General features: G+C 36.8%; 1 protein-coding gene across 2 annotated transcripts in view; it reads right to left on the reverse strand.

Moving 5' to 3' along the window:
- DGKI (diacylglycerol kinase iota) overlaps positions 1 to 24,490 on the reverse strand; it is a 623,490-nt gene that overhangs the window by 135,313 nt on the left and 463,687 nt on the right. For both annotated transcript variants that reach the window (XM_056799742.1, XM_003342025.4), the window contains one exon: positions 3,069 to 3,138. In XM_056799742.1, the coding sequence (XP_056655720.1) occupies positions 3,069 to 3,138 (70 nt within the window). The remainder of the gene's footprint in view (positions 1 to 3,068; positions 3,139 to 24,490) is intronic.

Here is a 24,490-nt window from a genome sequence, read left to right on the forward strand (position 1 = left end):
CTCTCTGTTTATAAGCAAAAGTAGACATACTGGCATAAAAATGAATGCCATTTTTCTAATATGCTTAGTAGTTCCTCTTTGGCCAATCAATGAATTAGCAGTGGTTTGGAAATAATCTATATCAGTGATGCTGAACCTTTTAGAGACTGAGTGCCCTAATGGCACCCTCATGTGTCATGTGTGCCATCCCCTTAACCCAGACAGGGGAGGGAAGGAATGCTCCCTTTGGGCTGCTGGACAGAGGGGCAGGAATGATGAGAGAAATGTCCTCAGGTACATGTGGAGAGGGGGAGAGAGGGAGGGGAAGCAGCCCCTTCAGTATGCATGCCATGGGTTTGCCAACACAAATCTATGTTTTCTTTCACCTTCCCCTATGCATCCCAGCCTTTGGTAAGTCTATGAATTTAACCCTATTCTCCTGTTTTTCTTAAGGAAGAGAACTGTTTTGAATAGATTTAATTTCCTCTTTAAGGAACCTAAGATATATAATATGGGCATAAGCTTCACCCTGTTTTGAAACATAATCATGGAGTGATATTATCAATAATATTTAGCATTTCTTTGAACTTTGTTGACACAACATTTCATTTGATATTCAGAGTATCCCTGTAAGGTGGTTCCAAATATAATTATCACTATTTTTCAGATAAGAAAAATGAGGCTCAAAGTTGTTAAGTAAATTATCTGAGATTCCATAGCTTTTAGGAATCTGAGATGAAACTTGAAAACTCAGGTATTACTGATTCAAAGTTCAGAACTATATCCACTACATTAGTGGTGTCAAATTTGAGGCTGGCAGGTACAAGCAGACACAAAATTCCCAAAGCAGATTGAAATGTGTAAGGGTTAAATTAAGGAGTTTGACAAAATGAGGAGAGCAATTTAACAAAAACTCTGTTTAATTTGAGAAAGAAGTACAGAAAGAAAGATAGAAAAGAGGAAAGAGAGATTATTAATCTTATACCCTATAAAAATACCTAAAATTCCTAATACTACCTAAAATTTCCTAAAACTACCTCTGTCTTCTGAGGACAGTTTCTTCTTCCTGGCAAGCCAGGCCTATCTTAACCTATTCTATCTATAAATTATTCAGTAACTACCTACTCCCTAAACTCCCTAAAATACTGGATAGCCACCACTCAGTCACTCCTTCAATCTGTTTTCTATGGCAGCCCAACTGTCAGTAGTCTCTTGCCTAAGAGACAGACCTCCTGCTCTCTTGAGATGCCAGAGGCAAAAATCCTTCAACTGTCTGTGCTGCTTCCTTTATCCCCTCATTGACCATCTGCCCCCCCCCCTTAACTTCCTGTCAGAGGGCAGGCTCCTTCCTTTCCTCAGTTCTGGTCTCCCTGGTAACGGAATCTTCAGCTCTGGATCACTAACTCCAGTTAGTTCTGATCTACTTAGAAATCATGCTCTCTAGCCTCTTAAAGAGATAGAGGGAGGTATTAAGAAAATCCCTTTAACTAATATAATTGGAAAATATTTTTAAAAATTAAAAATATAGATAGATAGATAGATAGATAGATAGATAGATAGATAGATAGATAGATAGATAGATAGATAACATAAATGGTATTAATTTGATATTTTCTAAGGTAGTATGCTACTCAGATGGATTATTTTCTTCTTGTATTTGCTATAACTGTACTGCATTAGGCTACTCCCATGAGTCCACAGCTTATACAATACTGTCACTTCCTCTTCTCATGCAAATACCACATTTATTGAGCCTCAATTTTACCCCATCACAAAGACTATAATAATGAGATTTGTTTAGAAATAACAGTTAAAAAATCTATAAACACTGTTCTTCAAGGAAATAACTTTGAGAAGCAAATATTGCTTTCTGAATTGCTATTTAAAGAAATCCTCTTCTGGAATGGCCTGCAGAGACATCTCATCAGCTAAATAAAATTGCTTTTTATTTTATGATCATACTTCATATACTCACATATGTTCATTTATGTCTAATCTTGGTTGGATATAAAATATTTTGTAATCTCTTTTATCCACACTGAACATCATTCCAGTTATGTATGCATACACAATGACCACATATACACACAGAAGAAAACATACAAAAAAGAGACTAGAGTCCAGTTTCCAAATCAAGTGTTCTGAAGTCAAATCCCATCAGAAATGGCTTCCACTTGAAAAATTGGGTCTGTCTCATATACTTCTGCAATATAAAACTTGGGCTTTCGTAGCTATTGAAGACCACCGCTTTTATTTATAACATGGAAAATGTTTATAAGTATTTTCATGTTATCCTTATTAAAACCTGCAATAGATTCAAGTGATAGGTAAAGCAAATAGCTCATAATTATAGTCCAGATGAGAAAACTGAGGTTCAGAGACAGGTCTAAAAAGTCAGCTAGTCAGTGATTTATATGGGATTGTAATCAAGTATATTTCTTTACCAATGCCATATCAATAGACATTTAATTCCTTCTTTTTTTACCTTCCCAGGTCTCTTGCTCTTTTCAGGTCATAGCCCCAACACCAGATTTCCCTATCTATCTCTTCATTTTGTTTTTATTCGCTTCTATATTTTTTGTTGATCAATCAATAAGCATTTATAACAAGTCTTTTTGCTAGGCTTTGTGTTAAGCATTAGAAATACAAAGAATGAAGTAATCCTAAATTGGAAGATAGCCTGTCCTGGCTTGTTCTACCAGAAAGAGCAACAACCAGTTTTAGGAAAGAAGCCAGGATATTCAAGTTCAGCCTCTAACAAATCCTGGATATGGGATCCTGGGTGTAATAGGTAGCCTGTCTATACCATGAAACTATAAATTGTAGAAAAGTTGCTAATTTTCATGAGCTCTTACCACCAATTAAATCACAAGTCAAGATTCACACATATATATCAATACTCTATATCTTAATAAAGCACTTTTTATAGCACTTTTTTCTTCTAAAAAACCTCCACCATTCCCCTTTCTAGACTCCTGTCACCCTCAAGCAAAATGGGGAAGATGAGAGAGGGAGATGGTGAATAATAAAATTTCTTTAGTAATCTATGACCAGCTCTCTAGTCTTTAAACAAAAGTAGGTACACTTACCATCTAGGAAGCACCACCTGGGGGAAAGTCTCTGAGCTGAAAGAGCCCTGGGGAAAGAGGTTTCCTGATCCTAGAAAGAGAAATGAAGAGTTCTTGATTTAGAGCTTGAAGAATTTTGAAATTCATCTAGTTTTAGGATTATTAGTTTTTCTCAGAATAATGTTTTTAAATGCATAAAATAAAATGCATAGGATCACAAAGGAAATCAATTATATAAAAAAAGTTATAAAATTGTTTTTAAAACCCAAGTTTAAGGGCAGTAGGTGGCACAGTAGATAAAGTAAGGACTCAAGTCAGGAATAAATCATCTTCCTGAGTTCAAGTCTGATTTCAGACACTTACTAGCTGAATAACCCTGGCAAAGTCCCTTAACCCTGTTTGCCTCAGTTTCCTCTTCTGTAAAATGACAATAGAAAGAAATCATAAATAATTCCAGTATCTTTGTCAAGGAACCCTAAATAGTGTCTCAAAGAGAATGAAAAGAACAACAAATTAAAAATTAAAACAGTCTAGAAAAAAAAAAGTTTACAGATTTCTGGTAAATAAGCCCTGATTAAGTTTAGTTCTTTCTTTTTTTTTTATTGCTGAGGAAACTGAGGCCTAGAAAAATTAAATGATTTTCCCATTGTTATATGGGTAGTAAATGGAAAAGTCTGAATTTGAATCCAGGACCTCTGACTGCAAACCAGCTCTTTTCACTTTACCATTCTGCTTTCTAATTAATAGAACTATTTGTGCTGAAATTCACTTCAGGTAACCACATGCTTCCAATATTAAATGAACCAACAAATTGCATTTTATTTCATGTTAACTTAATAAAGAAGACAAGACAGAGATTCTCATTCTCACTTAAATTCAGTTTACTGAGGGGTCAAGTGAGGATCAAAAGATCCTCAAACATTTAGAAGCCCAGACAAGACCGCAAACCGTTTCTTTTGATTTTCTAGTCTCATGCTTTCTAGCTGATAAGGAAGTAAAAAAATTCATCTTTGCTCTGATTTTTTAAGATCTAATGTTTCAAGTATTTAGAGACAGCTTTCTTTGTAATTCCTCATAGCACATCTTCTAAGTCACTGAATATTAATCAAATGCTCATTAATGTGCTCTGATTAAGCACTGCCTATATATGAGACACAGTTCTAGCTACTGGAGAATCAAAGACAAAAATAAAACATTCCCTTCTCTCAAGTAAATTTTCATTCTATTGAGGGAGACAACAGGAATATCTGAAAATGCTACTACTATCATTGCAGTCATTAATCCTTTCCTAAACACATGTTAAAGGTTAGAATATTGTGACGAGCCCTTTTAGGAAAAAAAAAAAGAAAAGCTCTATTAGGAAATGAAAGCAGGAAGAGAAAAAAGTCAACCTTTATATACAGTTTTCATACATAATTATCAAGAGATGTTCAATTACTTGTGAGATTTAAAATGGTTGATGTCTTAAACTGTAGTGATTAAAATAATGGAAGATATAAATTGTGATAGATATAAGAGAGGGTGAGTAAATTTGACCGCAGACATATGTTTCACTACAGTGTCTTGGTTTTTAAATCAAATATAAGGTGGTCGCCAGGGAAATATTCCCAATTATTCAAATACCCAAGTCAATTGGGTTTTATAGAGATTTTAATTAACAATACAATGAGTAATCAAAGAAAGAGAGAGAGAGTAAGAAAGGAATAAGTATGAAGGGTCTCAAGCCAATATGGCCTAGACCTGAGTCTTAAGAGAGAAATCAGTCAGTTTTTTAACACTCACCACAAGGTCTGTCTAAACAAGGATTCTAGTGATACCAAGCCAGCTCCATCTCAGCTGACTTCACCAGAGAGCCTTCCAGCCAGAGACTGTTCCAAAGGGCCTTTCTCCAGAGCCTCTCTCAAGAGATTCTTCCCAAGGGATCCTCATCAGAGATCCTCCAAAAGGATATCTCCTCAAGAGATTCTGCTTTTTCTTATATAGGGGTTTTTCTCCCATGTCACCTTCCCTAAGTCCCTACATCTACCAATCACTGTAGAAGCTTTCCAAAGGACTGCCCATCTAAATTCCTGCTAAGTCGACCAATCTCCTCAGTAAGTCTGAAGGAGAGAAAACACAGCTGAGTCAACTAATCTCATCAAGAGAAAGCTTGCCCGACCCTTTTAGGCACCTAGCATCCCATTGTATCAATTCTAAAAACAGGCCTGGCTCAAAGAACTCCTTGCCCCACCATAAGCATGGATCCAAGTACTTTCTTTGTTTAGCAAGGAGTTTTCTGCCCTAAAGCATTCTTAAGTACGGGTGGAATAGAGGTCCTCCCATAGCAAGGAGTTTTCTCCCCTAAAAGCAATCCCAAGTAGGGATGGGGTAGAGATCCTCCCATAGCAAGGAGTTTTCACATTCAAGTAGAATTTTCACTATCTGGTAGGGAATTATTTCAAGTAGGGAATTGGAGGATTCCTCAATGTGGAGTAAAAATTTTTAACATTCATAAGTCTGTGAAATTTTAAGGTTTACATACTTTACCGACAATTCATTATTAAGGCAAATCATATGGTTTCAGAAAAATCTGGGAAGTCTTTGTGAACTGATGCAAAGTGATGTGAGCAGGAATAGGAAGACCTTGTACATAGTAACAGCATTATTATATGATGATACTGTGAATGGCTTAGCTATTCTCAGGAATAGAATAATTCAAGACAATTCTGAAGAACTTATGATGAAAAATGCTGTCCATATCTAGAAGAAGAACTGATGAAGTCTAAATGCAGATTGAAACATACTTTTTAATACTTTTTATTTGTTTGGTCTCTGATTTCTTTTATAACATGGCTAATATGGAATGTTTTATATGACTGCCTATATCAAATTGCTTGTATTCTCAAGAAAGGAAAGGAAGAATGGAGAATTGGAACTCTAAATTAAAAAAAAAATAAATGTTAAAAATTGTTTTACATGTAATTAGAACAGATAAAATTTAAGTTTTTTCCAAAAAAAATCAATTCATTTTTAAGATAATCTGGGGGAAAAAAACATTTTAAGGAGAGGATACAAGCTAATAAAAGTAGTAATGTCCTGTTCCCCAAGATGTTAAAGGACATTAGAATATTTAAAGTTTCCCTAGCCTAACAGAATTATTCTAGCAGGCAGACTTACTATTAGCTATACCAAATTATTTTCTTTGTCACTAAGAATCTCTGGGTGGATAACTATTTCACAGATTTAGAGTTGGAAAAGTTCTTAGAGATCATTTATCCCAATCTCTTCATTTTCAAGATAAAGAACTATGCCAAGGAGATCAAATACCTTGCCCAATATGACATAGCTAATAGTTGACAAATAACCATTATAATGTGGGCCAGTCTCTAGGCTAAAAGCTAGCATCAAACCCAGATCCTTTGATTATATCACCTAAATGAAAGCAGTATTCAGAAGATATAAAATATCACAATGATGTTGGGAAAAATAAAACAATCAAGTAATTCTTCAATAATATATTTAGATACTACTTCCTACCAATCTGCTTTAGCCAGGCTTACAGTCAAAAAGACTCAGTGTCCTGAGTTCAAATCTAGCCTCAGACACTTAGTAGTTGTGTGACCCTGGGCAAGTCACTAAACATATTTGCCTCGATTTCTTCATCTGTAAAATGAGCTATAGAAGCAATTGGCAAACCACTCTGGTATTTTTACAAAGAAAACACCAAATGGGATCACAAAGGGTCAGACACAACTGTAAGGTTTGCATAAAGATTTACATATGCTAACTGACTCACAACATCCTTTGGAGGTAGATATTATTATAACATTTCACAAATGGGGAAATTGAGGTAAACAGCTTTTAAGTGGCATACCAAGGGACCATATACTTAATGCATGTCACAGGTTGACATGTATTAAGGATATGAACTCAGGACTTCCTGCCTCTCTGTCTGGTACTCTATTTATTGCTATGCTATCCAGATTCCTGCTTGCTTCCTCTATTCTAGCACCAAATGGCAAACTCAGTCCCCTTTTCCCATCCCCTTTGATCTTTCTATGACTTTTATTTCTTTCAGGAAATCCAGGATGCATTAAAAAAAATGAAAATTCTTAAGAGAGGAGAACCCAGAAAAGGATATGATTCAGTCAGACATCCACATTCTGAGCAAATCATATCTGTCTAACTGTCTAGATTTGGAGGAACAATTTTGAAAAGTAGAGGTCATGATGCTTCAGCAACTTTAACTGAAAACAGATGACCTCAAGCTTTCTAGCCTAAGAGAATGATAATGATGCAGGAAACCTAAGAGAAAAAGAATTTGGGGTATATATGATAAGAAAATGAATTTGGGATAAAATAGGCTTTCCAAGAGGAAATACCACATATGTGACTGGAAATATAAAACTGATATGATGTGAGTAAGAGGTCAGAGATGGCCATTTGGATTTGGCTGTATTTATCTCAAAGATGACTTCTAAAACCAAGAATGTGAATGAGATTATTCAAGTAGTAAGTATAGAGAATGGAAGAAAGTTGAGATCAGCGTTTCAGAAACAGTATGGGGTAGTTAAAAGAAAGTAGCTCAGCAAAGAAGAAGGAAAGTCACAATAACACTCAATGAATCATGAACTTAAATAGGATTGACACTATTCCACCAGCCCTAGGCAAAAAGTGTACCTAAACACTCCAAGACAAGTATAGGACTAGCCTGTTCTTAACAATCTTGGGACATTGAGTTTTTATCCTCTATTGATTCAGAAAATTGACTGAGAATATAGGGCAAATGGTAACTGACTAAATGGTGGCTGCAGGTAATTTCCTGGATCCTGGAGGACTAATATGGATGAAGTACCAAGGGGACTGCTGCCAAACATGGTAAAATAACCAATTTATGGATCTGAGAACTCTTTCCCTACATCACACCCTCACTTAAATTCCATCACTAACTCAAATCCCCAAAAGAAGGTCTGGATATCAGCAACAATAACAATGATATACAAATGAAATAATGAACAGAGCTCTGGGCCATTTCAGATTTCCTCTGTGGCACCTCATTACCTTTTACAAATTGCAACAATATTAAGATAAAGCTGTTTGATGCAATAATAGCTCTTTATGCATCCCAAAAAAGTCCAATTGGATGTATGGAATCTGGACATTTCCAGAGTTTAAATCTGTAATGTCCTTAGATTGAGACATAAAATCTTTGACAGAATATGCATATATACATAAAGCCTTCTTTCACTGATGTGAAGTATGTGTTGTGTATATGTATGTATGTGTGAGTGAGATAGAGAGAAAGCATGCACATATGTATTAGTAATATGGAACCATAAATAATATGGAATCACAAAGTAGTAGATTGTCACCTTGGCATGTCTATAACACCTTTAATTAGAGTACTAAAATCATAGAAATGGTGCTGATGGGCACATGTAAGTGTAATGATGTATAATCAACCTCAAGCCAAAATAATCTTCCTAAAGCACAGGGCAGATACCATCACTCCTCTGCTCAAAAACTTTTAATAGTTCATTATTGATTTAAGGATAAAATGCAAACTTCTTAAACTGGTGAAGGTCCTACAAAATCTGGTTCCATTTTACCTTTCAAGACTCTTTTAACTCTTTTCCCCTTCTTATACACCACATTCCAGATAAGTTGGACCAGTACTTGTACCCTGACCCTGTCTTGTGTTCTCTAACTTCTGTGTATTTGTAAACTATAATGCCTGGAACATGTTTCCTCCTCATTTCTGCATGCTATAATTCTTCCCTTCCTTGAAGGTCAGGCTTCTTCCATGAAAACCTCCCTAATACTCAGATGAAACTTTTCTTTTCCTACCCTGCATAATAAGGACCTCTGCTTTGTTCTTAGCTCCATCTATTTTGTATCATATTCATTTGTGAGCACATTCTATCTTTCTGAAGTTTCTTAAGAGCAAGCATCCAGAGTACATTAGTGCAAAATATATAGTCAGACCAAAAGGTACCAATCACAGTATTAAAAATATAGGAATCACTCTAATTATCTGTAATCAAAAGAATTAATCTGAAAATGATAGGTACTTAAAAAAAGATTTTTAAAAAACCCATCAGCTGGAAGAAAGAGACAAAAAGGAGTCCAGGCACTGTTGTTGGTGGTTTGATGACAAAAATAGATCAACCGTATGGCCATTCTAACGTTACTTATTAAAATAATTGAGAAAGAACAATGGATTAAATGGTCTCATCTTCAGGACTACAACAACTCCAACTATACAAGCTTATAGAGGGTTAAAATTCTGTTTTAAGTTGCGTCAATCAATTTCCTGGTAGTCTGAGAGGCAAGTTTCACTTGTTATTTTGGATTGCCAAATACCTAACACTAAGTGCTCAATGAATAGTTGTTGCTATTATTGTTGGTTTTGCTATTTAGGGGTGTGATGGAGCCAAGAGAAAGGGGAGTATGGGCTCATTGGTGGTCTGCTCTCCTTTGGGATTGCTGCCCAGTAGTGAGAAGTTTGAAGGTTGTTGATCTTTGTTCCTAATTGAAAGGAAAGTGATAAAATAGTATGTAATCTGTTAAGGATAAGACTATTAACATAATCAAGTCCATGCTAAGTAGCAGACTATATTTCAATTGAGAAATGTGATTAAAACCTAGCAGGATGGAAAAAACAGCAGGTGGTACAAGACAATTCAATGCAAAAATAATAATATCAACAAAGTACTTATTTGAAAAAATATTAATTGCTATTCCATAAGTATTCTGTGACCCTGGGAGTCTGTGTGATGAAATAGACAGAGGGGGAATCTAACATATAGAATGTCTTTTTAGGATTCTCTTGGGCAGCTCTGGACTCAGTTGCAATTTTTTGGATATCCCCCCAATATGCATATTTTGGCATACCCTGCATCTTAGTATTCTTCAGTATTGTGTGTAATTATGGCAATTCCAGGAAAATCTCTAATGGAGATATCTCCAATGATGATTTTATTAAGGACAGAAAAGAATAAGGAAAGGAATATATTGTACTGCCTTTCAGTTTTCTCATTTATACAATCAAAAGATTGGATGTGATGAGTACTAAGGTCCTTTCTTTGTTTTACAGTTATGATCACATGAGTTCAGAGATAAATGAATTCAGTATCAGGTCTGTTTTAGTGAACCTGTGTAAGGTATGTCTCAATACTAGACCTCAGAGTCTCCATCTGAAAAACTAAGTTGTACGCAATGCCTCTAATAGTCTTTTCAGGGCTAATATTCTATGATTTTGTCAATTCTCAAAAAATACTTAAAGAGAAAATAGTTTCTATAGAAGTTACGTTTATTTCCTTAGAAAGAATTCACACATATATGGAGGAGCCCAGATAAGTATAAGCTTGCCAAAAGTCTAAAATTTATTTTTATATACTTCTCCAATCCTGAAAAAATTGAGGAGGAGCAAATAATTAAGGGAGATATAATTCATATAACAGAAAATGTTCAGCATCCATTTGGAATGTTATATACACAGAACAATCTTGGAGTCATATGTAAGATTTAGGGGTTTCAGGGATAAGGTAGCATTTACTCTTGTGCAGGATTTATGCCCACAACAGATGCCTCAGGTTTTTATAACTCAAGTAAATGCCTCTGGCTTATTTTTATGTCTCCTCCTCAGAGTGAGTACAGTGGGTTAATTCTGATTATGCCAGGCTATTAGTTAGAGAATCAGTTAGAAATGCCTGGAAAATGTATCCTGATCAGATTCGTTCCCATATTCACGGTTATTCCTATTCCACGATTCCTATGAACAAACAGAAGCTTGTGCATAATTTTGTAGGAAAGGGATCTCAGACACATTGATAAGGCTGACAATGGGTAAGAAACCAGTAAGGGGAGGCTTCAAGCTAGTTCCTATGATGTAGAGCACTGAACATTAGAAAATAGACTCAGAGAACTGTGGTTCAAATCTTGCCTCTTCTATTTATTATTTGTGTGATAGTCACCTTTCTAATTTCAGTTTCTTATTTGTAAAATGAAAGGGTTGGATTAGATGCTGTATAAGGACTATAAGGAAATTTGAGTTATTCAAAATTGACATTTTGAAATTATGGTGCTGGAGAAGACTTTTCAGAATTCCCTGGACAATAAAAAGCTCAAATCAGTCAATACTTAAAGAAATTAATTCAGATCATTCACCAGCAGGACAAATACTGAAGCAGAAACTTAAATTCATTGGCCACATAATGAGAAGGCAAGACACATTGGAAAAGACCTTGATGCTGAGAAAGACTGAAGGCAAAAGGAGAAGGGGACTTAAGAAGATGAGATGAACAAATAGTGTTGTGAAAATAACAAACATGAACTTGGACAGACTTTGAAAGAAAACAGAAGAGGGAAGGGCCTGCAGCACTATGGTCCATGAGGTCATGAAGAGTTAGACACAATGAATGATTGAACAACAAAAAGTTTCATCCAGTTCTATGTCAACAATCTTGTTATACTCTTATTTGTGCTGTATAAACCACCAAATCAACCCTTGAGAGGGAAATATGCCTATATCTCAGTAATATAAAATATTTTAAGAAAAAAACTCAATGATAAATTGGGAGACAGAATTTTAAAAGGGCTGTGATGTAGTGTTTATTGCTTTTAAATTTCAGTAATGAAAGAATGTCTGGATGATAACAAAAGGGATTATTTGAAGGAAGGAAAAGTGCTAAATCCCTACAAGAGAGAAGAAAGAATAAATAAGGGATAACTAATGTTTCCCTCATATTTATAATAGAGTTGAAAAGCTGAGGGAAGGGAATGTTATAATGTGCAAATGGATGTTCTGGCAGCAATCTGTACATTTACCAGATATGAATGTCAAACATTTATTTAACTCCTGCTCCATGCAAAGTATTGGGCATACTAAGCAGCATAAAACACAATCTCCACCTTCAAGTAACTTATATTCCAGTTGAAGATTTAAGGTAACAATAATAAGATAACAAATGACAATGAGAGTGTTTAAGGCACAAGCAAGGAGTGTAGTAAGAATTCAAAGAAAGGACAAAAATCGGTCTGGGTTTATTCCCTATGAAGGTCAATACCTTCTACTTATTCAAGTAGAATGATCCCATTCCATCCCATCTTCTCCAACAGATTGCCCTTTTGGTCATTCTACTCTTTTACCTCTCTTCAATCCCTTCCTCCCTTGTGGCTCATTTCCAACTACATATAAACATCTTCCTACTTCGCCTCACTTGATCATTCCATCCTTGCTATCATCTTCTGCCTTTTGTACTTCAATCCCTCAAAAAGGCTTTCTATAGTAAGTGGCTCCTCTTACTTTCTTCTTAACTCCTTACAATCCATCTTCTGAATTTTCATTCCATCAAAACTGCTCTCTGCAGAGTTAATAATTTTATCTTAGTTAAGGAATTCAATGGGCTTTTCTCAATCTTCATGCTCCTTGACCTCTCTACAACTTTTGTCACTACTGGTCACTGTTTCCTCCTTGATACTCTATTCTCTATAGGCGTTCAGAACACCCTTCTTTCCTTGTTTATCTCCTTCCCATATGACTTCTCTTTCTCCATCTCTTTTGCTGGATGTTCTTCCCAGAACACATCATCTAACAACTTAGGGTTCTGTCTTGGGCCCTCCTCTTCTCCCTCTATATTACTTTACTTAGTAACCACATTAGCTGCCATGGATTTAATTGCTGGTTTCAAATCCTACTTCTGATACTAACTACTTGTGTGACCTTGGAGAAATCACTTAAACTTCCTGAGCCTCACTTTCCTAACTTTTAAAAAGAGAGGGTGAATTGGCCTCTCAGGTCCCTTCTAGCACCAAATGCACCAAACTAGATTCTCCCAAAATTCCCCTCACTAGGTTCTGTTTGCTTAATCTTTCCACTGAGCTCCCAGTGACTTAATTACTATCTCTATGTTGGTGATTCTACAATCTACTTCTCCTGATCTAAAATCTCTGATAACCTCCAATCATGCATCCACAACTGCCTTTCAGATATCTCAAACTGGATGTCCAGTAGATATCTTAAAACTCAACGAACTTATCCCCTTTCCCCTTTTGCCCTCCCTACCTACTGCCTTCCCTGTTACTCTAGAAGGCAACACAATCTTTCTAGCTCCTCAGTCTCACAACCTAGAAGTCATGTTTAACTATTCATTATCACTTTCCACCCCCCCCCCCATATCTAACTGGTTCTAAAGGTCTTTCAGCGTCACCTTTGCAGCATCTCTCCTTTCAACATGTTTCCTTCTTTCCTCTGAAACTGCCACCATTCTGGTATAGACCCACATAACCTCACTTCTGAACTATTGTTGTAGCCTGCTAGTAGCTCTGCCCATTTTAGATCCCTCCCCACTGAATCCTCCATTCAGCCACTAAAGTGATTTTTTCTAAAGCACAGGTCTAGTCACCACCCCCTACTCAATAAATTCTAGTGGTTTCCTATTGCTTCCAGCCTCACTTATAAAATTATCTGTTTGGCATTCAAAGCTAACTCTCTGCTACCATTTTTGTTTCTTTTTTATTTACTACCTAACATGTTCTGTGATCTAGTAACATTGTCCTCCCTTGTTCTTTCACAGTTACAACATTCCATCTCTTAGTTCTGGGCATTTTCTTTGGCTATCTGCAATGCTTGGAATACTCATCCTCTTCCACTTAGACTATTGACCTTCTTGCCTTCTTTTTTAAGAATAAACTAAAATCCTGCCTCCTACAGGAAACCTTCCCCCAAATCTTTTAAGCTAGGATCTTTTCTCTGTTCATTATTTCCTATTTTTCCTTGCTTTATTTATATTTGTTTGAATGGTGCCTCCCCTATTAAATTGTAAGCTTTTCAAAGACAGGAACTGTCTTTTTGCCTTTTTTTGTATCTCCGTCACTTAGCCCAATGACTGGAACACAGCAGGTGCTTAATACATGTTCACTATTTGACTGGGGTAAGGTGGTAGGTGGAAATGTTTCAAGGATAAGAAAGGATTTGATATGGATGTTGATGGACAATTAGAACCTAGACAAGCAGAGTAGAAAAGATCAGGATTTCCTGAAAAGAGGATGGCATGAATAAATCTCTTTTGTTACAGTGGAAAAATTGCAAGATTTGGTGTCAGATCATTTGTATTGGATTCCATAAGTAGGTCACTTATGTAAGTTGTGACATTTCTAAACCATTTTGGACCTCAGTGCTTTCATCTATAAACTGAATAGAGTGGACTAGATGATGTCCCTTCCTCTTTTAAAAATATGATCCTATGATTACTAAAGGTGCCATCAGTACGCCAGTTAAGCTAAAGTGTCTTTCTGCAATGAAAAATTGGGAGCTTAGATTGGAAACATAGGTTAGGGACAACTAAGGGAAGACTTTGAATGCCAGGCTAATTACTTGAAATATAAAATTTATAGTTTGCACACCAACTAGCAGCCTGGCCTTATATTTTCCCCCCAAAAGAATTCTATATAGTGGCTAATCCTCTATAGATACTATAGATTTGAAAAGTCAGTTTTGTAGAAATTTTAGCTTCTCAGCAAATTTGGATATGTTTCCAGTCAAATGAATGAAGAAGCAAAAATCAATCAATATCAACAAACTAAGAGGTGATTATGAAAAATTAAAGGACAATGTCATAGAATTGAAGTCAGATGTAGCATAGAATCTTGGGAGGAATTCTTAAGCTCACTCTCACTAGCATCCAGTGGTGATCTGATAACTCATTAAGATCAAGGTGATCATATTTCAAATCAGTGGATGCCTGATGGGAGAGATAAGTCTCAATAAAAGGAAGAAGAGCCCCAGGAAAGGAGAAAAAAACAAAGAAAGGATGGATGACAGGCTTCTGCACAGTTTGGCTTTGTAAATAGTTTGTGGCAACTGGTTTCTGCATAACTGGATTTGATGGCTCAAGGCTATCCTGATCAAGATGAATAGATTTTAGCTGGGCATGCCTGCCAGTACTACATTGAAAGGCATCTATTTAAGCCTCAAATTCAAAGGGCAAGGAAATTCTCAATGCAAATATCGCCTTTTAATAACTTTGTAAACTATTCCCATTCCACCACACTTCTTTCACTAGACTCTTGCCCTTTGTGGAAGAGGAATGGATGTCTTTTTCCAGATATATCCTGATAGCATCCAGAAAACTGACCCAGAATAGCATCATTCTTACCCAACAGAGTTTAAAGACCAATTGGGCAGGCATAGTCACCTTGTTATCAATTTACTAAGTAATCCAAATGTAGAGGGTAATGTATTGGATTTGGAATCAGCAAAACTTCAGTTTGAATCTCAACTCAGATACTTAATAGCAGTGTGACCTTGGGAAAGTCACTTGATTACCTGCTTTAATTTCCCTGTATGAAATGAAGATAATGGTAGGATCATGTTATGAGGATCAACTGAGGATAATGTATGTAAAGTTTATTGTTAGTCCTTAAGGTGTTATATTCAAAATAATTAATACTATCACTTTCATAAAAATTTAAGAAAATAAAAGTTCTTCTACATCCAGCATGGGTAGCTAGGTGGCATGGTGGATAAAGTGTGAAGAGTATTGAGCCTGGAGTTGGGAAGGCTCATCTTCCTGAGATCAAATATGGCCTATAGACAATTAGTAGACTTGTGACCCTAGGCAATTCACTTCGCCCTCTTTGCCTCAGTTTCTTCATCTATAAAATGAACTGGAGAAGGAAATGGCAAGTCACTCCAATATCTTTGCCAAGAAAACCCCAAATGGGGTCATGAAGACATGGACACAAATATAACAGTGGACACTATTGGACACTGACCAATAGCAGTATCTAGCATAGTATAGAGCAGGGAGTTCTGCAGATTTATTTTTAAAATGTTGAGTAACTATGTTTCAATATAATTGGTTTCATTTAAAATCCTATATATTTTCTTTCCTACATTTAAAAACAGAATTCTGAGATGGTTTGCATAGATTTCATCACACTACCCAAGGGATCATGAGACAAAAAAGTTTAAGAACTCCTGAAAGAGGATATCATTCTATATTTGGTGTCAAAGAGCCCTGGATTCCAATCCTGCCTCTGATACTAAGACTGTGCTATTGGACAATTCATAACCTCTCTGAACATGAGGTTTCTCAGTAGCAAAATAGCAAATAATGTCTATAATAAGTAATGTAAAGCTCTGAAATCATATATGTAAAGTGCTTTGTGGAACTGCATAGAGTATAGATGTATTAGGTGTTTCTATGGTGAGAGGCCTTTGCTGCACTGTAATCTGTTACTTGGTGTATTTAGTCTCTGGGTTATATCCTATGGTGTTTACCTGCGGGTAGCTTGGCTACTCATTCCTGTATTAATCTTTTGATTAAAAAAAGAAAGTTCCTGATGAATGTCATGCCTGATGAATTGGAGGAGGAGATTCCTTTGCTTTGTTTTAAAGCAATCATGTTACTCCATATCTTAAATTCAGCACTGCACAAGGGACAAAAATAGGTAAATCCCTTCACCCCTGCAGTAGCTACCCAGTGAGTTGTAATAAGGAAGCCAAGTCTGAACAGTAATGCCACTGGGTCACAGATGACAAACATGGCCAGTTTTAGGGAAAAAGAGGAGGAGAGATATTGCTGTTGTTTTTCATTCCTTTGTTTTATTTTTTTAAGCTCTTGTCTTCTGTTCTTATAATCAAAAGTAAGTATTGATTCCAAGGCAGTGGAGTGTTATGGCCTAGACAATTGGGGTTAAGTAATTTGCCCCAGGCCACAAAACTAGGAAGTATCTGCGGCCAAATTTGAACCCAGGGCCTCCTTTCTCAAAGCCTGGCTCACTATCCTTAGAGTCCTCTCACTGCCCATCTTCTTTCATTTTCAAAGAAGAATGACATCATCAAGTGATGGATTTCTGAGTTGCAATTGAATTGGACTTAAGTAAGACAGGTTTATCTGAAGTCAGTGGCCTCACTCTCTCTTCCAAAGTCATCCAAGTCCAGTGGGAAGACAAATGTCTGGATGACTGGTGATGACTCAGGATGAAGTAGATGGATCTTAGCATATTTAATGTTTCCTCAAGCTCTAAGCCCTCCACATCACCTGTTTCAGCCTGCCTTCATGGCACTTGCAAAATATTGTTCTCAGTCACCCAATCTGCTGAAGGCATTTTTCACACACTGAGGCTAGACATGACTATAACTCATGGACAGGTTTGAGACCTGTCAAATGTGTTGGCCCATCTGCTGAGGCAGCTTTACCAGGATATGGCTGCTGATTAAAACAAAAGGAAACAACTGTGTGCAGTTGCAATGATAGACAATGGCTTAGCCTTCAAGTCACTTACCAGAATTTAAAACAATCACTCAGTTGCCAAGGCTCTCAGTAAGAAACCTAAGAAATTCTCATTGATGTGGTCAGTGTTCATTGGTGTCATTCTTGAAGGAACTTGGCCTCAGACCTTCTCCACAGTGAATAAAGCAAGGTTTTGCTGTGGGGACAACACCCCCCTCCCCCCATCACCTTTCCTCCAGGGTGAAGATGTAAGGATAATTGATCTATGAGCATTCTTCCTAATCAATACAAATGACACTCACCTGTGTCCTCAGGCATTGGTCATCCCAGTAGTACCCCTCCTCCCTCATCCTAATGTAATCACCTGTAGGAGCAGCATGCAAAGGTAAGGATGGAACATTGGACAAAGATCGTTAGAAGAGAGGAGTGTGAGAGAAGAACTGTGACCTAGAAGCAAGGCAAGAAACTTCCTTGCACCTCAAGATCAAATCTCAAAAGCCCAGACTTCCTCCTGGGGCTCTCCAAGGTCATCTTTCTTCTGTCATGCTCCTCTCTTCCAATGGTCTCTGTCTGTCAATCATGTCTTCTTCCAACATTCCATCCTTACCTTTGCATGCTGCTCTTACACACCATACCAACAAAGGGTATGAAGACACCATCGGTGTGTCTTCATCCTTCTTCCCAAAAAGCTTTCCTATTTCTTCTTTTCCTCTTTGAACACAGATCCTAAAACAAATCCATCTAAGGAATAAATGACACTGCATTTATTCAGCACCATCCAAATGATTTTGGCCAAAATATGGCCATGAAGCAATTGAGTTCTGGCATGTGGAGCCTAATGATCCACAGACCAACTAGACTATGCTGAAACCTAATCTTTCAGTGCCATATTCAGCCCTATCTTGTTCTTGTTATTTTGCCTTTCTCAGCCCATTTTCATTTAGTTGTTGGTTCTCACCAAATTTTATACCTCTGTCTCGATTTGATTCAAGTTATCTTCCTGGTTTACTCCTGATTTTAGTGGAAGCTTGACTTCTATTTTAGTTCCACTGTTAATTGCAAGTCCTTCTTCCAAAATATGATAAAAATATCTCACATTTTCATAAAACATTTTTAAAGTTTGCTATAGTGATAAGAATGCTAGGTCTCAAGTGATTATTACAGGGTTTAAATACTACTTCTAACTGATTTTGAGCAGGTTGGCTTAACCTTCTCTGAGTTTAGTGTTCTCATCTATAAAATGAAGTGATTGGAGCTGGAGACCTCTGAGGCATATCCAATTCTAGAGCTATGATCCCAAGATGCTGTAAGGTAAACCATGCAAATATCATTTTCGGTATTTTAAAATGAGAAAAAAAGTTTAGTTGAACTGGATCAACATGGAAATTCTAAGCTCAGGAATCTTCAACCTAGTGAATAAAAACTGGGAAGAAAAATTGAACAAAATGCATAAAATCTTTACAGAATGGAAAATAAGAAGCAGGAGATGCCAATATTTCAGTTAAACACCTCTCAGATGCTGAAAAAAAAAAGCTTGGTAACAGCAGAGGGAATGCCAGAATGATCCCTGAATGATAACCAGGGAAGTCTACATCACTATCTGTCTTGTGTTTTCCTATCATGGCACATTTTTAAAGTCTATCCAGATTTAAAAATTCCCTGTTCTTTTATTCACCTTTGGATGGACTTCCTCTGTTCTCCTATCTTACCTATCCCTAAGGCTAACCTCCATTTTAGCTCCATTGTTAATTGTAGGTCCCTTCTTCACACTATAATAACAAGATTTCATATCTTCATGATACATTTTTAAGGTTTCAATACACCAATAAGAATGCTGGCTAAAGAGTGATAGTTGCAAGATATAAAAATAATTTCTAACTCTTACTCTGTATGTGACCTTGGGGCAAGCTACTTAACCTTCTCTTGGTTCCCTGTTATCATCTATAAAATGAAGCGATTGCAGTTAGGTGATGCATAGAGTGCCTGAGTTGGAGTCAGGAAAACACATTTTCCTCAGTCCCAATATGGCACCAGACACTTACTAGCTGTGTGACCCAGAGCAAATCATTTAACCCTGTTTGTGTCTGTAGCATGAACTAGATAAGGAAATGGAAAGCTGTTCTAGTATCTTTGTCAAGAAAATCCTCAAATAAGGTCATAAAGGTTCAGACACAATTGCAAATAACTTAACGACAATATAAAAGGTTTTACAGTCTTGCTGGGGGTTAGAGTGAAGATAAATAACTGCTACGAAAGTTTTTCAACTAGAAAGTCCAAGGTATTTCAGGCCAATAAGAATGCTATAGTTAAAAGTAGAAATGAATAAGAGATATAGAAGATTTATCAAGGACGCCCACAAGTCTGATTTCTTACTAAAGAATCTATAGTGGCTTTTCACTGAATCAAGTCTGAACTGCTTGCCCAACCTTTTTGAACTCTGTGCCAAATATAGCAAACTTTTCTCTCACTGCTTTATGAAGGTATATACTCTTCACACCAGATAAGTGTTTCAATTTTTCCTAAGTATCATAGTCTTTGTTGCCCAAGTACCTTTGTTCACACTGCTTATCCTAACAATTTTCTCTCACCTATTCAAACTGTATCCATTCTTCAGGGTTCTGCTTAAGCCCCACAACTCTTTAGCAGTGACATTTGTCTTTCCTGACTCCCATAATGCCCTATTATCCTTACCATGAATTTTAATGCCTCAAATATGGAGTATTTTTGAATCTGTGGCATTCAAGAGAATTCAAGAGAAATATACACACTTTCCATTAAAGGAAAGAGAAAATAGAATACTTAAGCTATTTTGCTGGCCATCCCTTTGGAAGTTCTCTAGGAATGGGGGAGGGGAGGAGGAAGTAGAAATGAAGACGGATCACTTGTGCTTTTTCTTCATTAAGGAAAAAAGTGGATCAGAATGAAAATCCTAGGTCTTCCTAAGTGCCCCAAATTTTTTTCTCTTCTTCCCATTTGGAAGATCACTGGAAAATGTGTTCATTTGTCTGGCCTCTATCTATTTGGTAACTTCTCAATTTCTTCTATATCTCTCTGTATTCCTTACCACATGAATAAAGGGCAGTTAAATCAATCTACTTGTTCAATATTACTGGCTATATTATTCAATTTAATACTCTGAAATATACTATTTTATATTAGTCCCTATTTCTATCATGTTGGCCATGTCTTACCATCTGGAGAGTAGCTATAATTTCCTGAGGGCTAATGGAGAGTTGGCACAGTAGAAAGAATGTTAGAGTTGGAGGGAGGAAAGGAAGAGAAAAGCACCTACTGTATGCTAGGCACTGTGCTAAGCACTTTACAAATGTTATCTCATTTGTAGTCAGAAAACCTCAACTTGAATCTAAGTTCTGGTAGTTACTAATTGTGTGATTATGGGCAATTCACTTCAATTCTCTAAGCTTCAGTTTTCTTATGTGTAAAATGGGCAATCCTACTGCTTGTACTATCCACCTTAAAAGATAAACATGCTTTGCAAACCTTAAAATGCTATATAAATGTGAAATTTTCAATCCCTTTGGGAGGCTAAAACAGTACTAGGTATATGGCAGAATGACAAAGTGATAAGAGTTTTAGAACTAGAACAGGTTGTAGCCCAATCATAGTTAAAGCTGGTTTCAGAGGAATGAATGTAGAACAATGAGAGGTACATTTCTGTTTGATAAGAGGAAAAACTTCCTAACCATTACAACTTTTCAAAAGCAGAATGGGCAAGAGAGCTAGGTGGCTCAGTGGATGGAGAGCCAGGCCTAGAGTTGGGAGGTCCTGGGTTCAAATCGGAATTCAGACATTTCTTAGCTATGTGACCCTGGGCAAGTCTCATAACCCCAATTCCTATCCCTAACTACTTTTCTACTTTGGAATCAAAACTTAATACTGATTCTAAGACGTAAGGTGAGGATTTAAAAAAAGCAGAATGAGCTGATTTCTGTTGTTGACAGTTTTTCAAAGGGAAGAACCTGATTAAACAATGTTTTAGACCTGATTAAGACTAGAGTCTTTGAAGCCTATTCTAACTCTGAGCTTCTGTGATGGGGAAGGGTACTAGGGACAAATCACCAGAAACCCTAGCTCAGAGGCATGACCTGGGGCTGAGAATCCAGGAAACCCCAAATGTACTGGGGAAAATGATAGTTCTGATTATAAAAATCAAAAACAAAATTCTTATAAGCTTGAAAGGACATGAAATAACTATTTATCCAAACCTTATTAACATGGAAGCCAATTATGATAAAATACTAGTGATCATCTAGTGTTGCTTACCTGCTTTTTATTGTGCTTACAAGGAAACAATCACAAATTAGTGAGCCAGAGGATGTTGTACAAAGAGGGATATTTTGCTAGTTACAAAGCAGCTGTGCCTGACAGAGCAGAAACTACACCTGGATTTGGTCTGTCAACTACAATTGTATTTGAATGTAATAAAAGATCTTTAATAAAAATCTGACAGATATCCCAGAACACATCATATTTACAAAGGAGAGGTTTATAAATGGGGATTTATTGATGTTCAGATGATGTGGACTACACATTAAGAGTAGCTAGCTCTAAATCTCTGGGTGGCAACCATGAATAGCAGGGACAGGGTGAGAAGCCAGAACTGAGAAGCCTGAGGACCTGCCAGATTTGGGGGATTTGGGCTAGATTTGGACAACATTGACTAAGTAAAGTCTTGCTGACTCAAAGGCTATCTTGCCATTCTCTAGAGTAATGGTGTCAAACTCAAATAGAAAATGTCAGCCTTTAAACTATATAAAGGATTTCAGCAGTCAGCACATGGACCTATAAAACCAAATATTGATGCCACCTGGTTCCATTATATTTAATTTATTTTGGTAAATATTTTCCAATTTTAATCTGGGGTCTATCACAGTCCAGAATGTGAGCCCCAGATGGCCATATGTTCAATCCCCCTACTCTAGGATAAGAACTTCTTAGCCTTTCTGGGATCCCCTTGGCAGCCTGGTGAAGATTATGGATCCCTTCTCAGAATAATGCGTTTAAATGCATAACATAAAATACATAGGATTACAAAGGAAACCAAATTACATTGAATATAGCTATCAAAAATTTTCAATAATAATGAAAAAGATATCATTTAAAAAGCACTTTATGGTTTGCAAAATGCCTTATATATATATATATATATATATATATATATATATAATCTTATTTGATCCTTAGAACAACCTTTATAGGGGATTGCTATTATTATCCCCACAAAGAACCCACAGTAAGAATACCTCCTTTAGTGTCTCTGCCACCCTGCCTATTGTCTTGAACCTGATGTTGGTTTTTGGCCACATCTGACTCTTCATGACCCCATGGACCACAGCTATGCCTGGGGTTTTCTTGGCAAGGATACTGAAGTAGTTTGCCATTTCCTCCTCCAGTAGATCCTTTTGTCAGGCAATCAAAGGTCACACTTGCCCAGGGTCAAACAGCTAGGAAGTATCTGAAGCTGGATTTGAATTCAGGTCTTCCTGACCTCGAGCCCAGTGTTCTTAACCACTGAGTGACAGCTGCCTCTCTTGAACATGATATAAACTTCATGAATGTCTGATGAACTACTAGTTCCTAGAAAGTAGAGAGTATTTCACTGTATTTGTATTCTCAGTGCCTGGCACATAGTAGGTACTTAATAAATATATGTTGATTAATTTGTTGCTACATTAAATCATCTCTGAAAGCACACATAATTTGAGGGTTGGGGCAAGACAGTGAGGCAAAAATCAGAGAGGCAGATGGGAGAACCAGGAGTATCCAAGAACGAAAGGCCAAAGCATACATTCAAAGACTGAGCAGGCAGCCATAAGCCAAAAAGAACCACAGGATCCAAAAGGGTAGGACAAAAGCAATCAAGACAATAGAGCAAGGGAGGGCACTGGCACCAAGGAGACCTTAGATCTGAAGCAGTCTTCTATCCCAGGGAGGAAGCTTCTTGTGCACATTCTGCCGGGGCAGGAACCAGTCCCAAGGCTCTGGCAGACTAAAGCCTGCAGGAGAAAGCAGGGAAGTGGGCGTACCTGACTGGAGTGGCAAATGGATGGATTGAGACTGGATTCTTACTTCATTGGTGAAGGGAACTGTCAGAGGTGAGGGATTTAGGGAAGATGTCCTCCATCCATGAAAGTCCATATTTTCTCTGACACTTATACTCCCAGAAAGTAGTTTAGAGCACTAAGACATTAAGCGAATTGTCCAGGGTCACACAGCCAATATGTGTCAGAGGTGAAACTTGAACCCAGCTTCTCCTGGATTTACAGCTATCTCTCTATCCATTATACGACACTGTCTCTCATTGAATAAAAGGGCATGTAAAACAATTTGAAGAGGCATGGGGTGAAACTTAACTTGTGTCAGGAAGAAAAGAATGTGATGCAGATGAAAAGATTTAGAGCCCCTACACATTTGGGAGTATGTTAATAGACATGTAACTCTTCCCATTTTGGTAAAGCTAATATGGCTCCACAAACACCCCTAGAAGGGAGACTATCTGTTAACCTGTCATGAACAATGGAAATGTCTACTATCATATATAAATGCACACACACACACATACATACATATGTAAAATATGTAAGAGAAACTTATCAAAGCTAAAAAATATGTACCCATTCTTGATGATCCAGGACAAATTAGATCGCCAAAAGGAAACTAGAAATCATTGTGAAGATTTATGAAATCCTGGGCACAGTTGGTGTTTATCACCACTACTGATTGAAAGTAGTAGGTAATACAGAAGAAAATATCCCATTTATACTACTTAATAACTGTCTGACACTGGGCAACTCATTTACCTTTTCTTGGTCTCAATTTTATCAATAGTCAAATAAATGGATTTAACTAGATGTCCTCTAAGTTTCCTTCAAGCTCAAAATGTATAGTCTATCATGATTCTAAAGTGTCTGGTAAACACACATGCAAACACACACACACACACGTGTATGGGTCTATTCTCTTGATATAATGTTTAAGTTTATGCATAACAGAGATTCACAGTTTCATACACAATTATCTTTTTTACTTCTTTGCATATGAAAATTGTTCATGTTTATTGTTTTAAAGTTCACAATAGAAAATAACAATTTGGAAAAATATTTGCTTAGGATCTTATAAACTTGTGTAAGGATGTTTTAGAATGAAAACAGTGAGTAAAGAAAAACCCCACATATATGTACATATATGTTTGTAAATACAAAT

This window comes from Monodelphis domestica, chromosome 5, assembly GCF_027887165.1.
Source record: "Monodelphis domestica isolate mMonDom1 chromosome 5, mMonDom1.pri, whole genome shotgun sequence".
NCBI classification, from domain to species: domain Eukaryota; kingdom Metazoa; phylum Chordata; class Mammalia; order Didelphimorphia; family Didelphidae; genus Monodelphis; species Monodelphis domestica.